This window comes from Callorhinchus milii, unplaced genomic scaffold, assembly GCF_018977255.1.
Source record: "Callorhinchus milii isolate IMCB2004 unplaced genomic scaffold, IMCB_Cmil_1.0 Scaffold11, whole genome shotgun sequence".
Taxonomy (NCBI): Eukaryota; Metazoa; Chordata; class Chondrichthyes; order Chimaeriformes; family Callorhinchidae; genus Callorhinchus; species Callorhinchus milii.
Window position 1 is genome coordinate 12,573,883 of NW_024704752.1, and position 18,166 is coordinate 12,592,048.

Sequence of the window (18,166 nt, forward strand, 5' to 3'; positions counted from 1 at the left end):
GATTCTTCCACTAATCTTCAACAGGCCCTTTGTAAAGGGCTTTGTTCTCAGAAACGCCTGGTTTACATTGGAAATTCCTGCACACAAATAATGAGATTGCCCAGTATCAAACAAACAAGCTCTTCCATGGTAATCAGACCTTTCACTTCATCCAAAATGTAGCTGATTCCAGATAAACGTGTACTTGATTCAAATAATGGATTCCAATGATCTAGAGAACTTCACATTTGTTATTAATTTAGAATTCCTGAAATAGCGCTGAAATATAAAATAGCAATTCATAGTACTACCAAGGTCAGATCATTGGAAACAGAAATGGAGAAACTGAGGGACTGTTTACAATTTTAAATGTTTGACATCGTGAAAGTCACAGAAAGCCAGGCGGGTCCACAGTACTCCAGGCCACCGCTTTTGACAGACCAGTCAGCCTGGATCATCAGCTGGGCATGTGAGAAGCAAACTAATTACCGGGAGCACGGATTCTTCCCACTGAACTCCTGTTAACTCTGCAAGCCAAATCCCTAACAAGTAGGGTGGTGCTAGCTGGACAAGTAGCAAGAAACTTGCTAGACAATATTCTTAATGTCAAGCTCTGCGATTGTTAGTGGTTAACCTCCAGCAGTAACCCAATCCAGTCTGGGTACCTCATACCTTGGCCTTGCCAAACTGCACCTAGTATTCTTTGGAATTATGTATGCAAGATGTATCCCTACAGGGAGAAAGTGTGCATTCTATACCAGACACCCAGAAATGTTCACATGTTGGTGGCTTGAATATATGGATCTCTGAGTTCGCTTTAGATCCTCCCACACGAGTCACATAAGAAGCTAACCAAAAATACAGTAGCTTTAGTCTTCTACACCTAGTCTGACAAACTCGAACCCAGCAGGTGGCAATCCAAGTACATTTATATTTTAAGTATTTAAGAATTTAAGTCCACATTTGAAAGCAGTTTGGAATATACACATCTTCTGTACAATTTACGAAGAGCATTGAAGAGTAGAAACATTTAAGTCCTCATCTCCCAAGAGACAACTTATTAAGGGCACAATTGTGGAGACACGCTGAGAGATAATAGATCTCTATTTTAGATAGGTGGCTCAGGCAAAACCTTCGGCTGTAGAATTTCTGAATAAAAGATGAATAGTTTTGTAGGGGATGTGTACAATAACTGATGCTATTTCTAATCCTGTTATTGAACGAGTTTCAATAAGCGTTTTTGCATAAACATCCAACTCAGTTATGTATACATTTGTCATTGAGTATGAATAGCTACTCCAAGGGAAAGGGCTCAGTGACTAGTTATCTGGAGTGACGAGTAATGACAAGTTTAACCAGGGTTGATTTATCAATTTACTGTAAATGTATGCGCAATATTGTGATTTCCCCCTCTCCTCAAAACAAATAGAGGCCAGTTACAATTTGGGGAAAGGAAACATAACACAAAGTGGATTGATATGTGGGAAAGTGTTGACAACCAAACCTTACCCTTCAATCTCCTGATCCCACCACCCACCCCCGTGCTTAACACTGGTTACTAAGCAGCATTTAAAGGTTTACATTCTTCTAATCTCTTCTGCTCTCCCTCCCACCAACAGAAAAAGGATTCCACTAATAAGGAGCATTTGCACGTTTACACACTTGCCCGTTCTGCACCCTGTTCCCACAGAAACTGCCATTTTCACATTGACAAAGACCAAATCAGTCGCATGGAGATGTTCCAATGTGCTTTATTATTTACTTTGCTGCAGCGTGCAATTTTCCCTGTGTCATTTAAATGCACCTTTGTGAAAAAAAACAGCGAGACAAAGAACAAACCCACACAATGTCCATTCAAACAAGCTTTTTATTGGAGAGATACCCAAGTAAACATGGAGTCACCAAAGCAGCTCAAAGTTGTGCAATGCAATACAATCCCACGACCGATCCATCGTAATTGCTAATGAAAATCAATAACCAGACATTTGGTCATTTCCAAGCACTTGAGTTGAAAGTTGTTCACAGAGCTCAAAAAGACACCTGTTTTTTTGCTTCAAACATGTACAAATGTGCTCCTAAGTAAACTGAACTGTAATTAAATTGGAACTCAAATGAAATAAAAAATGAAATAAAAACAGCAAATGAAATGAAAACAGTAAATGTTTAAAGCTGTACTTGATTTACAAATTTCTTGAACAGGATCAGACTTTTCTGAAATTCAAGTCATCTGGTGCTGTTCCATAACACTTTTTAAAACGTGTTCCAACAGTTAACCAAAAGGATCAAGCAATTCTTCTCCCGCCCTCATTTTACAGAATGTTACAGTACAATATTAAACTAAATTGGATACGCTCATGTAACGCTTAAATTAATAACAGTCACTGCCTTGTGTAAAATTGAGCAAGAGATCCAGATCGCACATTTCATCCTGTACTAATTCCTCTGATCTTAACCAGGGGGTTCCAAGGATGACAACCATTCGTCTCAGCTCCCAAGGGGAAGAAATGACCCAATCGCAACCTAGTAACCCCTGCTGTCAAGATTGAGCTCAGCTCCCACCTACTCAAAAGTTTTATTAGTTTGACAATACTCATTGTCCAGGTTCAGACAAGTAGAATCTGTTAGGCCAGGTACATGAGAGCAGCGAGGGCTGTGCAACAATAGCCCAACATGATTCAATGCTCTCAGGGGTTGATAGGACAAAATAGGAAGCAGCTGGGAAAAACACCTGACTGTTTTATTTTTGTACGTAAAATCTTTTTAACCTGACAATTGATTACTTATTTTAAGGCTCATTAGAAAGGTCCAGACTATGATACAGGTGGCCACATCTTTTCCCTTCTTCCTCTTCTTTGCCTTTCACGATTTGCCTGTGCGACTCATGAATGAAATTCTGTTCAATTGCTCTAGCTCACTCGAGATTTCAAGTGAAAAGCAGAGGTCAAGGGCCAGTTTGTACACAAGTTAACCTGTGGATCCCACTGGTGTAAATTTGGCTTTCAAACTGAAGCCTACCAAAAGTAAGCAATCAGCAAGCACGATAAACATTGAAAGTGTAGAAATAACCAAGGAACATCAACAGATGTAAAAGAAAACAAAAGCAGAATGAAGGCATGGATCGCTATTAATCCTTTTCTATTCTTCCAGCTATGTATTTGGAGTAAACAATAGCCTTCACCTCCCCAAAAAACAAGAGCACTGTCTATTTTCCAATGGAATGTATGACCAAGTGACCCATTTCAAGGTCTTTGTCAAAGCTGTAAATGTTGGATCCCTGGAAAATCACAAGTGGATTTGCAGCCAGTTCCTCCTCACCAGATGAAAAGATGTCTCACTGCCACCTTTGCCCAGATGGCTTTTTAATACCAGAATCAATGATATAATGGTAGTGCATTGTGAACATTATCTCAGGGTTAAATCAATTTTCTTCAAACCAAAGGGCTCCTCACCCAAAATTAAGAAAGTTTTATTTCATGTTTCTTTTAAAAACGTCTCCTATAGCAATTAAGAATAATATGTAAAATCCTCAACGAGCGTGAACCACTGAGATGAGAAGAGTCAGAAATCAAGATTCTAGAAAAATGTTGGGATGTTTTCAACCTTATGAATATTGTCATGGGCATAAACCAATTGAAGTTCCTAGTATGGAGTTGTTGAAGGTCAATGCTTCAATTTGCTATATATCTATATCACAGGTGCATATGACACTGCAAGTTCATCTCGTTGGACGGCCTACTTTGAGAAAGGTTAATTCAGCCATAACAGTCCAACGAGTAATACTTAATTCTTTGGATGAGCTTTCTCATTGTACTCCTTCAGCATCTTGAAGCTTTGCCACAAGGGGTACTACAGCTTCTGTCCTTAAAATGGATTTGGAATAAGGTTGCCTAGTTGTGCAACCCTAAAATAATTGAAGGGTATAATAGCTGAGGATTTTTGAAGCTGCATACAATGAGAACTTCAATCCTCCTTCATGCCACAGTACTAGGTAAGATGGCACAAGATCAATGGTTTATTTGCATAGGTGCCTGATACATTTGTACCATTAACTTTGAACTTTAAATATAAAAAAGGTATCCACTGTGACATGCTGAAAAATGTAGTCCTGCTGTAACCAAGCCAGGCATATTACAAATGAGCTGCCGGGGATAAAGCACCAGCAATTGCCAGGAAAGCGGCTTCAGCAAAAGGAGGATTCTGCCGATGACTCCTGGAACCTAGGAATGTCAGGCATCATTTTTGCACACATAATATTAAAAAGAAGCTCCATGGCAATAAATGGAAATGCCACTTGTAACTCAATAGCTGCATCACCTGCATATCACATTGTCTCTTACAATAGTCTTTGGCTGCCTGCATGGTATGTTCATGAAAAACAGGACCATCCTTTCACACACATTATCCTTTCCCGGGTCACGATTACTGCTTCTACCACCCTCTCCTGGCATGATATAAAACCCATTGCAATTCAATAGAAATGAAAGATGCAACCCCATATTTGCCAAGAGAAATGCAAATGGCAAAACATGGTGCTGGCAGTAAATAAATAGAACCAAGAACGGTCTGTACCAATTTATTTATTGTTTTTATAAAATTACACAAACTGGTCACTAAATGTTTCGATTGTATCACAGCCTGTGGCATAATCCCAGTCAAACCATTGTTCCACATCCTGTCAAAAAGTTTAAATCTTTAGCAAATCTTTTTATACGTGTAACCAATATTACTACAATCATAAATGTGTGAAAGTAGCAAAGAATCAGATCTTGGTAACAATTTTTTCAGGCACTTGTTAAGGATTCTTCATGTTAAAACAGGCTACACTCCAGTGTGGAGCAAGGTGCAGTATTAGTCCGCTGTCCACCCCATGTAGAAAAGCTATTTGCTTCACCGTCCTCCCGACCTCTGATCCCCCGCACTTATGCTTAATGGCACTTTCAATTACTGGATTGGAGGCGTTTGATCATATGGCACAGGTATATTCTCCCTAAATATTAGTGATGGCACAGATTTTTAATCTGGAACTACCTTCAATAACAGTAATGTACCAGACCCTGGGCCAGCAACCTTCACTGAAATGTGTGTCCATTGTAGTTTTCTAACAAGCAAATAAAACCGGTTTACCTACATATTGCTAGAAATTTGATCTGATCTGAAGGTCACTTTGTATCAAGGGAGCAATAAACAAAAAAACAAGGCAGGAATTTTCATTCACGGCACTAAATGGACAATCAATTCTCCTTTAGGAGACTGCGAGCTGTTCGGATCACGAGCACGAAGGATACATAAAACTCAAGGGGGTGGAGGGTACAATTTATGCAATGGTGTTTCACATGAGCAGCGGGAGGTTGTGTCTCAGACCTGGTGCTCAGTTTCTTTGGGTGGATACAAATTCAAACACCTAATCTGACTTCAACTAAGAAAGTATTATGTGATAATTTAAACAGGAGAATGAATATTTCCAGGCTTCCCTCATGAGCAATCTTTAGCCGTGAAGTCATGCCAATAGAATGAAGTCATCCATTCTTTTCCCAAATCCCAAAACAGATTCTGCAGCAGAGCTTAGAGCTAGTTTGGTTCTCCCTCGCTTCTCTTTCCCCCATTCATTCTCCCACCAAGACCCATGGGATTTGCTCTACCCCACCTCACCCTAAATTGGCTTAACTCTCTCCACACCTCCACAATAAGCACACAATGTAAATACAAGGCACAATTCCAAGTTTGCCATAACTGTACACCAACGGAATATATAAAGCACACTTCATTAAAAAGGTTTTATCACCAGATTGGTTTAGTACCTCAGCCCAGAGTATACAATAAGCAAACTTCATACAACAACTTTATCACGCAGGTTGGCTTTTGTACAGATCAGATGTGAACATGAGGATTGATCATTGAAGTCAAGGGTTGAATCGAAATGAATACCTGAACGTTACAGCACAGGTATCATTTAATTCTGCGAGTCATCTTCCAAGCTATCACCATGAAAAAATGGCTGGTAAGAAACCCAAATTCACTCCAAATATTTCCCATTCAAAGTTTGAATGTTTCAATGTTTCAATCATGGAGACACTCAGGAAATTTCCCAAATAGCCAGTCCACCGCTGTTTCTGGACAAAACAAAATCTACTGCCCACCACCCACATTCCTGCAGCTTGCGGTCATTACTAACAGCATTCAAAATAACATTTGACAGTACGAATGGAGTCTGTGAACAGAACAAAACCCACTATCAAAATTCTGATATCCTGTGGGAAAGTGAAGCAAAATCATGTCCTGCACTGAACATTTTCATAATTAAAGCAATAATATGACAAAGATCAATAATTGCCTAGTCTTTCACCACCCAATGACAATAATGAGAATGAGATACCAGCTAGATCTTCTCTTAAAAAATTAAAAGTTAAATATTTGAATAACACCAATTTGCTTTTGGCATTTAGAACCTTGCATTAGTGTTTGTATTAATGTTAGAAAACAGGATTAAAATAGCAAATTCTGAGAAATATGTATCGTCTAAAACACAAAGGATTATTATATCCTGGGAAATATCCTACACTTCCTCCCTCCCTAATCTGCTATCTGGATATAAGGCACATATTCTGAAAAGTGCACCCACTGAGGAGAGAAGTGATGATCCAAATTTTACAATCAAATATAGCTACATTTAAAATCAAGACCTATACACAGGCTCTGTGTAAACATGCTTTGAAAAGTCTTGTATTTAAGCAAGGAAAAGACACACGGTGAATTGGGCACTGCTTTCTTATGTCATATTAGGGAGGTTGCGCATAGAGAAGGCCAGCAAAGAGAGATTTCCTGCTACTCACAGACTAAAAACCATACAAATGCTCCATTCAGAACCGATTTCAAAGCCAGCACTTATGACAATCTCAACTTCACAGTAGGGACATTCAATCCAGCGAGTGCCTCCTGCATTAAACATCAAGGATGCATAGTGCCTACTATAGACACTATAGAGGGATAAAAAATGGTCCTTGCCAATTGCTCCGGATCACAACTGCAACTTTCATCTGGAATGCTCCCCACTGTCAAAAATCTTCCAACAATACTGGGTTCACATACAACAAAAGGTTACAACATAGCACCTATGAAATTGGACCCTTGCATGAGGCTGTGCCTTCAGGAAAGGAGAGGGTGGGAGCGCGCGCAGAGAAACAAAGAGACAAAACTGAGAGGTCGGGGTATCTTGCTTGTAAAAGTACAAAGAACAGCAAAACTCACTCACAACACTTTTGCTCTGTCCCTACAACGAGGTCTGGATTTGAGACCACAATTCCTTTACCAACATTTTTAATTACCTGCTCTGCATTTCCAAAGAATCCATACTATTACAAAGTCAATGCCTGAACTATAATTTAATCAAAACCATAACAGATTTTATACCGTGGGCCAGTAATGGGTTTCCAGTCTGGTTTACTACGACTGACCACTGGCCAAGACAAAAACAAAACCTATCCTGCAAATACCTCAGCGGTATTCGTATTAGAAGCCTTGGTCAATGGCAAACAATGGTTGATAATCACCTAGGAAAGTTTCATTTACAAAAAGCCCTCCATTGACAAAATCTAAAAAAAAACTGCACAATATACTGCAGAAATCACAGAATTCATGTAAATGTAAAGCTACAATTTCCCCAAAGAACCTTTTCCCACCCTCCACAGAATTAATACGTTAGCAGTCAGGATTTGTTTGGTAGATCTATCAAAGTAAGATCCATGATCAGAATGTCCATGCTTCAAGTATTCCATGGCTTTAGATATCCAATCTTATTGCTGATCACCAGCAATACAGCATGGAAAGAGAGCAAAAAGCAGTAATCACTATCACTGGTAAACAATCTGTGCAACTCTAAATCTCTTCTTCTCTTCCCACACCACATCCAAAATTAATCATTTATTCAGCAGGTGTAATTACTGACACAGTTCCTTCCTTCAAGTGAAAATTAACAAAGGTACCACTGGAGACACAACCTTCAAACCAGGAGTTAGGGATCTCATTCTCAAATCTCAAAGTATTATCAATTGTCACAAATAGCAGAGCAAAAAACAAAGCACGTGATTAAAATTTGCACGCTGCATATCTTTTTAACCAAAAATGATACTTCCATGGTGTTGAAATAGAAACAATCAACACACATTTTAGCCTCTGCAAATTCACCTGAAAGGAATATTGACAAGTATCAGTGTGTCTGTCCTACTTGTGCCAAACACGAGAGAGATGATACAATACATGGGTAAAATATTCCCCACTCCTCTCATTAATAAGATGAACAACAAGAAAGTATGTTGCAATGTCTACATGTCCCTGTCAGCTATATTATTTGTACAAAGTGCTGAGAAATGTCTGCGGTTTTTTTTCTAAGCAATCTAGTTACAATTTTACTTTGCCTGCTTCAATTCCAGGGATTGGTACCAAGCAGTCGATTGACATTGTTTGATAAGTAAGATTTTGTGTGATCCCATGAGAACTGCTATCCACAGGAGTTTCAGAGAACAGAGGAGTTGATATAATTGTATAAAAGCAGCTTGGTGCCCAAAGCTCTTGTGCTATAGTAGAAAAGCTACTGCCACTGATAATTGGCATCTTCCTTCATAAAGATAAATTCAGGGCTCATTTTCGCAAATAAAGGAAAATGATAGCACTGAACAATATGACATTAGTGCTTTTGAAAATTCTCAAGACTGCCTCAAGAGAAAATTTTGGTCAAACACGGGGCCACTGGCCCAACACTCGTCACACTCAAGTGACAAGCGAGAAGCAAAAATTGTACATTAAATACATTGGAAGTGGTTATAATGAAGTACTACAGAGATATATTTCTACTCTTAGTATGTGAAATGAAGTGAATAGGAATTTCTGCTCTGGTGATCATCAAACCAAAGACAAAAATACAGCATTAAAGTCCAGCAGATCACTAAGTGTAATTAGCTTTTGGTCCCAAACCATTAAATGTACGGAAAGAACTATCAGCTCTGCTCTGCACTGCATCAAAGTGTACCAGCGCGGTGGCACAGTTCAACATAGACTGCTCCTCTCCTCCCGTTCTCCGTGTGCACAACCATTAACATCATTCTTGAAACTAAAGGTGAAGTTATTTGCCGTGACTTGTGCAAATGGATTACTGTAGAAGAAGTTGCCCTCAAGAGGGACACCGTGGTCTGAATCCCATGACCCGGACCCGCTGCTGGTAGAATCCTCAGTGGTGGTGGGGGGGTAACTCAAATGCTCAAACTGATCAATCACATCGCCGAACTGAAGCGCGGAGCTGGATTCAGAGCGCACTGAATAGGTGGGGAAATTCACCATTGAACTGGCTTCAGACTGATTGGCCGAGTTGGCCATCCTGAACGATGCCGTTTCAGACAAACCGTTTAGCCCAAGGTTTGTCAGTGAGCTGCTCTGTGACCGGTTGTTCACTAGAGAACTGGTTTCAGATCTGCTGAAGTGCCCATGCATCCGATTGACTTGTTCCTTCACTTCAAAAAGGTCAGCCGTGTTGATTGCTCGGCCGTTGCCATTGAAGTCGCTCCCACCCTCAAATTCAAAGTCTTCGTCTGAACCCACCTCCACATTATTATTGCCATACTTACGTGAGCTCCAGATTTGCTTGCTAAGGTTGGAGTTTATCGTTGGTGGATGGTCTTGCTCATTGTAACATGCAAGACCATTCAAGCTATTCCCTAGCCCACTGTAACACGGTGAAAATGCTTCCGACCCGCCCGCAAAAAAAGAAATCTCAGCAGGATCATCATCAATGAACTCTTCCGTGAGTTGCAACTGAGCGTTTGTCAATGTGAAAACTGGCATTGCCCTTCCCCGAAGCTGGCTAACATTATACTCATTTTCAGTAATAAATATACCTCTGGTATAATCATCCTCATCATTGTCATTTTTCTGAGTGGGCCTGCCCTCACTGTAATCCTCTCTAGCCACACTACTACCCTCATCACAAACCGAAGAGCAGGGGCTGCAGCTGGCTGCAACTTCAGCAACAGAACCTTGCAAGGAGACTGAAGAGGGATGGTCAGAATTCTTCTTCCACGCCTGTTCAAACACTGGACTCATCTTCACTTCTGCTGGGGACCTCTGGGCGGTCTTGTCAAGGAGCACTCTTGCATTATCAGGATGGACGGGCTGATGATCAGCGGCACTTTTATACGTAGACTGGATGGACTGGAAGGAGATGGTCGCTGAGGAAGGGGACCCCGGGACTTCTAAACACTCAGTAACTGATAAACTCTGGAAGAGAAATAAATAAATCAACAGTCACGTTTGGACACTATAAATAGCTTTGAAGTTGGTGCGAAGTAAAATGTATTTTCTGCTTCAGTATTTGGATATTACAGTAAACAAATTAGCCTAATAAAACATGCCCTTAAATTTCTTTATCGATGAACAGCAGGACCTGGAACAGAAAATAATTGGACGAGAAATATGTCATGAGATTCCATAGCACCTCCACAAACAAGAAGTTGATGTGTAAATTTGGGGGGGAGGGGGGGTTTGATGAAATGAAACACACAAGATTAGCAGGAACAATACAACCACTTTAAACAGCTCCCAAACCAGAAGATCATTGGAGAGGTCAGGCCCAGGATTATTTACCGCTCAGCCTAGATTGCCTCAACTGTATGGGTTTTGCCAAGCCAGGATGGGAATGCCACGTGCAAAGGAGGCATCTGCCCATCTCAGGAAGGGGAAGGGGGAAACAAGAGGGAGAAGAGAAAGACCAAGCATACTTCCACTATCTCATTCACAGCTAATGTGTTAGAGTGGCACCAACAGTAATTGTGTAAGTGTCTGCTACCTATGGGGCTTCACACTCTCAGTGGTAGGAGAATATGATCAGGAAGTCTCCTGCAATTATTTTTATGAAAAAGAGAGAACGATCCACATAATAAGCTGTTAAATAAGAACTTCACTGACACAACACACTGACGCACATTCCAATGATAAAGTGCCGCAGGACTAACCTGTTTGGGCACGTCTGCGCTCAAATTCCGAGGCGAGACTTGTGCTCTGCCGTGCCGCCTGCAGAACAGAGAGTATTTAGTAAGGATGTGAGAAAGAAACCCCTGCACCAGACAGACAGCAATGCTGCACTCAACAGACACTTGCACAGAGAACGAGCGGGGAGTGGGCAATGAAGGAAAGTGCACCCACAAGACAATGCAGCACATCCAAAATAAAAATAGGGGAGCATTAATGCATGCGAGACATGAGACACTGCAACACATTTGAAATAAAAATAGGAGAGAGAGAATACAAAGTGAGGCGCAGAAAGGAGACCCTATACCGTACTCAAATTCACACATTGGTCATGATTGCAATGTGAATTGAGGGAGTTTATACAGAAGCAAAAGTCAAGCAGTTTTTTTTATAGATTACCTAAAGCCTGAGACTCAATCAAACTCAATACAATTATTAAATTTCTTGGATATTATTTTACAGAAGTTTTTATTCAACAAACTTTTAAAACTAGTCACCAATACTGCACTCCCAATTCTGTAACCATTCCCAGTGTGCCTCAAAGAGCACAAAATCACCAGACACACAAGAGTAGAATTATCTAAACATACCATCAATGCTGAACAATTACACCATTGTGTTATTAATGGTATGTCACTTATTTAAAGCAGCCAATTCGGTACTGACTATATCATATTTAATACACGCACAATAATACTATAGTGGTTAAGGAGTAAATATTGAACCCAACATACGCATGTAATTATTAAACTTTGATCAATAGCCCCTTAATTGTACAATTAAGGTAGTGCACAATATATATGTACTAACAACACAACACAGCTGCACAGACAACAGCACTGCCCTGTCTGCTTTCAATGAGCTAACTACAGACCTTCGCCTAACATGTGGAAGTGGGGGTGCTGGGGGGGTGGGGGGGGAGAGAGAAGAAACGGGAAGGCATTGAAAACGTGTTCCTGTTATTGTATTGGTGGCAACAAAAATGGTGAGCACAAAGCAAGACAATTCCGAAGTGTTAGAGAGAATGCAAATCCCCACAGGATTCTATGGCAAGTTAACAATTCAAATGACAAAAAAAAAAATCAAATTAGGCAAGGAAAACAGTAAATCACATTCATAGCAGTAATAATATATTACATTCCATTATCATCTATCAAATCTGAATTGATAGTTGAATTCCAGTGGAAGTATTAACTGTGGCAAGTGACAATAATATTCAAAGACCCCAAGTTAATAGTGTTTTCATGAAGGTGTAAAGTACACAAATATTGCTGGGTTATGTGCTAGTGTCTGTTGAGAAGAAAATTCAGCCCTATTTCCAGCTGGTCCGAACTGAATGGACGTTAAGTAAACAAGGTGAGGGTTGAAGCACTCCCAGAGGCAGGGATCGGCGAGTGGCCATTGATAAAAAGGGTTTTAAGTGAAGAGGAATAAAACATAACCAGGAAACGACTTTCATTCATGTCAACAATCGCCATGACAAAAATCCTCCCCATCAATGCAGAACAATGAGGGCTAGTGGCGAGTCTTTGTCCAGCTCTTTGGAATGGCCTCCTGATGTATTTGTTATGTAAATGTAATGTGTTGTTATTGTGGTTACAGATACTAAGAGATTACTAGTTTAGACAAGCAAGCATTAAGAGCTCCATAATTATATTGGGTAGGGAGTGGGGGTGGAGTGGGAGTTCCATTTGTGCCAAGTAGGTATATGTTAATGTTAAGTTCCTGGTCATATTTTTAAAAACTCAAATGTATAACCAAACATAAGCACAATTTTGTTTTACAAAAAAAACCTTGATTTCCAGCACAGAGGAAGTCGTTAAAACCAATGCCACCCTCTGTAAATATCACCAGATGAAAACAAACTGTAATACAACAATAAAGTCAGCCTTCCAAATACAAAACAAGACATACCTCTGATAAGGAGTTGCCTTAACCACACTCTCCCGCATGTAATCAACGAGCTGCTTCTGTGTCCGACCGCTATGGAGAAATAACAACAGATTAAGCACCATTTTATCAGTTGATTTATGAGTATGAATCTAGTTTTAAAGCCACAACAAATTAATCTGTAGGCTGGTCACTTGAGTGCAAACTTATTCATTCCCTAGTGATCCATTATAAGAGTCTTAGCAGCCTATGTCTGAGCAGCATTGGAAGCAGTATTACCCATAAGTCTACTGCAGTATTGCCTGCAAGTCTCTTACTCTCTTGGCAGTGCAGGAAGACTAGAGGAAATAAAAGTGTCTCAGAAAGATACAGTAAAAGTTAAACACAAGTTATTAATGGCCTAAATGAAGCAAGAGTGCACATATCAAATAAAGCCTAAGAATAGTGCACATCCTAACTGCTCTCCTGGTGTGCCAGTGCAAAGATTAGTACCACATTGATGTAGGATCACATTCAGTCAAGCAGAAAGCAAATATTTCATGATACAGGGGAAAGAAATTGAAGCAATTAGGTAATGGAATATGCCTCCCAGGAGTTGATTTCAGGATAGTATTAGTCAAGATCTGGCAGCAGATAGCTGTCTGGGCTATCTATGGAGATTTTCGAGAAAAGAAAAGGGAAGAAAAGGAGTTAAGTCTTCCTATTTTTAGTTTTCCACACTTACACAGCCTGAGGCAATCCTGAAGTGCAACATTTCAGTAAAGACTCAGAATTCCCCCTTATCTCTGTACAAATACTCCTTGATTTATTCAAATCTGCTTCAACTGTTCCAGCTTTTATCCATAACCATAACTTCCTACATCAAATTTCCTAACTTGATATGCTTCCAAGGCCTATTCACCAAAGTAATGTTATACTGTACTTTTATCAACTACACGGATAGAATGGTAAATCTCTGGTAAAAGGATAACATCAGGAAACAACAGCAAGTTTAAAAAAAACTTGAACAACCTAAACTTTAACAACTAAATAAGCATGAAACAAACTGGTACCCAGATAGTGACAGAATAGTGTTGTTATAGACTTGAAAGTGCACTTTACCTGTATCGGAATGAGGAGCCTCTGCTGAGGAAAACAGGTTTGGCCTTTGCTTTCGGTTGGTCCATGAGTCTGAAGAAGGTGTGGTATTCAACACAGTTCTTCCAGAAAATCTTACATAGATCACGGTCTCCCAGCAGAAACTCTAGAGTATCCTGGTATGGACCCTGGAATTGGATAACACTATAATCAATACCGCTCTGAATTTCTCTATTGTAAATGCAGTGTTCATAAGAGTTTCATAGAGTGATACGCACAGAAGCAGGCCATTTGGCCCATCTAATGCACACCAGTGTTTATACTCCACACAAACTCCCATCCCTCTGATTGCCTTCCCCCACACCCCTCTATTCCCCTCTCCCTCGTGTATGCATCAAATTTTGTCTTAAATCCATTGTTATTTGCTTGAACCAGTTTCCAATATTCTTATCGCACACTGCAAGAAGTTCCACTTAATCGCTTTACACCATTTTCCACTACTGAGACCATTTTGACACATTTACCAATCTATCACACACCAAAAAGAGTTACTGAACCATTCTATCATAATCAGTTTGTATATTAAGGATACGGAAATTCAAGGCTATGATGGTCACTGGTCTTGGGAGACTTTAGCAAGGCTTCAAGGAACAGGTGCACCCATGGAACAGTACCAGTCAGCCAACATCATAAGTTCAATTAGGAATGAGTCAGCTCCTGATTTTTGGTATACTGAGTTCCAAATGTATTGGTCAGAACTACATTATCATGCCATCAGATGAATCACCCACACGCTTCCCACCGCACAGACAACTCCAGGCAAAAATAAAGACAATGAACTGCTTCTAAAACTCCAAACCGTACATGAACTTCTGGATGCAGCTTGATGAGAAATCTTTTCCTCTTGAAACTAAGTTTCCGAATTTTTGACCAGTTGAAGGTGTTGATTTTTACATTGCCCTGGAATAAAAGTAACAACTTGCATTTATATAGCACCTTTTACATACAAATAAAAGTCTTGAAGCACATTACAAATCACATTTGACTAGAAATGTCTCCGAGTGGAAGACAATATGTTTCCTAGCCATGTATAAATAGGGCCATAATTAATACCAATGTTATATTTAATCCGAAGACTGCATGCTTACCTGAAAGACCAGCACTCCCATATGCGCGACAGACAGGTTGATTTTAGTTCCTTCCCTGTCAGAGGCTGGATGAAACCGAATTCCATACATTTCAAGTTTCCTTGCTATCTCTAACACCTGGAAATCAGACTCTGCAGGGGTATGGCCCCTAAAATATAAGGACAATACACAATCATTCAGACCTCAGCTCTGATCGCTCTGGTACCCTCATACTTCTGAAGTGCCCAAACCCATGCTTTGAGGATTAATGCAGTCATCTGTGCTTATAAAATAGGTCCAGAATGACCCTGGGAATCTGCAGTGTCCTATCTGCCTTTCCATTTCTGTGGAGTGTAGTTATAGTGAATTGTATGTAGACAAACGGAACCTGGGGACGTAATATAGGGAAATTGGATCTGCACCCACTGCTGTCATGGCACAAGTTGGTATTTAAAGTACCACAGCGGTAACTTTTATTTAAAAAAAATTGATCTCTTTCCCAGTGACTCAGTAAAGCAAAGACTATGTGCCACAAAGTGCAGTACTGAGCAATTCATTATTCAATTCGTAGTCTGTGGGATTAGCTGATACTCCAATAGGGTAAGGCTGCTGCAATTAATTTGTATTTGATTGGGCAGCAATGAGAGGTTTGCAATTATGTTGCCAATGTGCCACACAAATCTATAATAAACAGGAGAATCTGCCAATTATTGAAAGAATGGCCTTCTCACGGTGGCAGAATGATCCAGTATGGAAGTACCGTATGATACTGCTAAAAACACAAGGCTAATGGGTTGAGAACAAAACAGAGGGTTTCCACTTGATAGGCAAAGGCAGAGAACAAACATCTGCTTTGGACGACTGATACTCACATGTGTTTCCTGTGGAATTCCATGATCTTTTCCTGTAACTTTTCCTGATTTGGCAAGAGTGTGTTTTCTTTCAGGTGCGCCCTATCTAGAGCTTCATCATAATCTCCGATTTCAGCTGAAAAGAAAGAGAAGGATTGCTTCAGTAATGCAAAGCATAAATACGTTCTGTGCATGAAAACATTTTTGCCCAAATAGGGATGTTGTTTGGTACAGGCCAGTGAAGGGCTCGGGGAACTTCAAAAACATTCTACAGAAAGGAAGCACAATTGTCTAAACTGACATTTTAGGGATGAACACAATACAATGACCATATTGTATTGTGTTCATCCCTAAAATGTCAGTTTAGACATTTAAACATGACCATAGCACAGTTCACCACTTAATGGAACCCGGTACGGGAACGGAGAAACCAGGGAAGAAAGTTCAGGGGAGCGATGAATATTTATTCTGCATCAAAATTGCTTCTATACACTGCTATGATACACTCCAATCAGAATCATCACTGCTTCCATTCCAACGTGACCGTGGCTCAGTTTGGTTATGGTACTCACATTGCAAGAGATGAGAGGTGAGAAGTGCTGCAGTGTTCTCATTACACATTAGTCTGCTCTCTGCTAGGTCCCGCTTAATCTGCAATGCAAACAAGTATCTGGAAAAAGAACAAAGTTACATGTGGACAACTGTCTGAACAAATGAAATGCCCTACCTCTCACACACTGAAGCAAACGGATTACAGTCTCAAAACCAACTTTAGATTCAAGATACCTCCAATCCCAATTATTACCTTGTGTATTCCTCTTGTAGTTGGCCTGGATCTGGGGGGAAGAACTTCACAGACAGTCTTAATATGGTGTTCTTTGGTCCTGTAAAGAAAGAAGGTAAAGAACACTAAAAATATAAAAAGGGCAAATAGTTCCCCTCAAGTAAACTGTTTGTGGTTCAACACCTGGATTTCATTTCCAATATGTTCTAGTATAAGCAGACTGAAAAATTGATTAGGTTGAAATGAAATAATCTGCGGTGGTTCCTTAAAGCAGCTGCATGGTCACCACCATCATAACTTCATTTAAATCAGCGCGCACACGCCAAAATAGGCTGCCGATTACGCAGTAAAATGATTTTTCAGTTTACAATGACATTCAATAAGACTTCCCAAAATAGAACCATTAGTTGCAATGCTCTATCCCCTCAGTTAGGAAACATAGTCCAGAGTTATTGACCTACAACATTGTCCAGAGTTATTGACCTATAGGGTGTTACCATCATGTTGTAGTGAATGCAATTAACATTTACTGTTAGCAGGTAAATCAAAACATGATCTGTGCTGCAACTTGCACTCCTGCCCATCATTACAGACAGTTTTGCAATCATTGCAGAAATTTACTTGCATGACTTTCCTACTATGCCCACACATCGCATTGTGTGGGACTACAAGAAGTCCTAAAATCAATTAATCAATAAGTCCCAAGAGCTTTTCTAACAAGATGTTTACTCGAGTGCAAATGAAAGAAAGCATTAATTGCTTTGGGCAAATCCCAGTGTATTCCACGATTAAAGGCACTTGGACAAACTTATCGTAATGCATCCTAATATTTATCGAGCTTTCTGGAGGCAAGTACACAAAATGATTGCTTGAGTCCTAATTTAACTGTTTTTGTAAGCAGCACAATTCTGGCAGCTTCTGTTACACTGACTGTCAAACTAAATCAAAGCCAGAGCAGTCTTGCTTACCAATGATTGAAAATATACTGTGATTCAGACTTATGCATGAACCTAGAAATAAATCCATACTTATCAGCTACAGCAACATTAGATACCTGATCCTTTAAACTATGTATGATCATTCATGAAACAAGTCTACAATTTGAGCTGGAACACAAAATATGAAGAAAATCATGTATCTAATGAACTGAACAAAAATATGTGGGTGGAGGGGAGGAAGTCAGGAGGAGAACAAGAAAATAGACACTTACTTTGGACTTGTTTCACAATAAGTTTTGCAGGCTCAAGCCAAATCTAAATGAAAGGAAAATATGAAGTAAATAAAATGTATGACGTTATTGAAAAGAAAATGGTCTAATAAAATTAAAACAGTAATTGTGTAGACTTCAGAAATGGTTTGGACTAACAGGAAAAGCACACACCAATACATGGCCAAAATGAAATTACCACTTGCAGCAAATGGCACTGAATGATTCTTCACCAATG

The 18,166-nt window shown here is 39.8% G+C and overlaps 1 protein-coding gene across 2 annotated transcripts in view; it reads right to left on the bottom strand.

The window, feature by feature from the left end:
* The window catches only part of farp2 (FERM, RhoGEF and pleckstrin domain protein 2), a 59,150-nt gene that overhangs the window by 19,976 nt on the left and 21,008 nt on the right, over positions 1 to 18,166 (bottom strand). For both annotated transcript variants that reach the window (XM_007911132.2, XM_042339188.1), the window contains exons 4-13: positions 17,932 to 17,974; positions 16,743 to 16,821; positions 16,510 to 16,607; positions 15,959 to 16,073; positions 15,108 to 15,255; positions 14,824 to 14,919; positions 13,984 to 14,147; positions 12,907 to 12,975; positions 10,977 to 11,034; positions 10,002 to 10,242 (exon numbers count right to left, since the gene is read on the bottom strand). In XM_007911132.2, the coding sequence (XP_007909323.1) occupies positions 10,002 to 10,242; positions 10,977 to 11,034; positions 12,907 to 12,975; positions 13,984 to 14,147; positions 14,824 to 14,919; positions 15,108 to 15,255; positions 15,959 to 16,073; positions 16,510 to 16,607; positions 16,743 to 16,821; positions 17,932 to 17,974 (1,111 nt within the window). The remainder of the gene's footprint in view (positions 1 to 10,001; positions 10,243 to 10,976; positions 11,035 to 12,906; positions 12,976 to 13,983; positions 14,148 to 14,823; positions 14,920 to 15,107; positions 15,256 to 15,958; positions 16,074 to 16,509; positions 16,608 to 16,742; positions 16,822 to 17,931; positions 17,975 to 18,166) is intronic.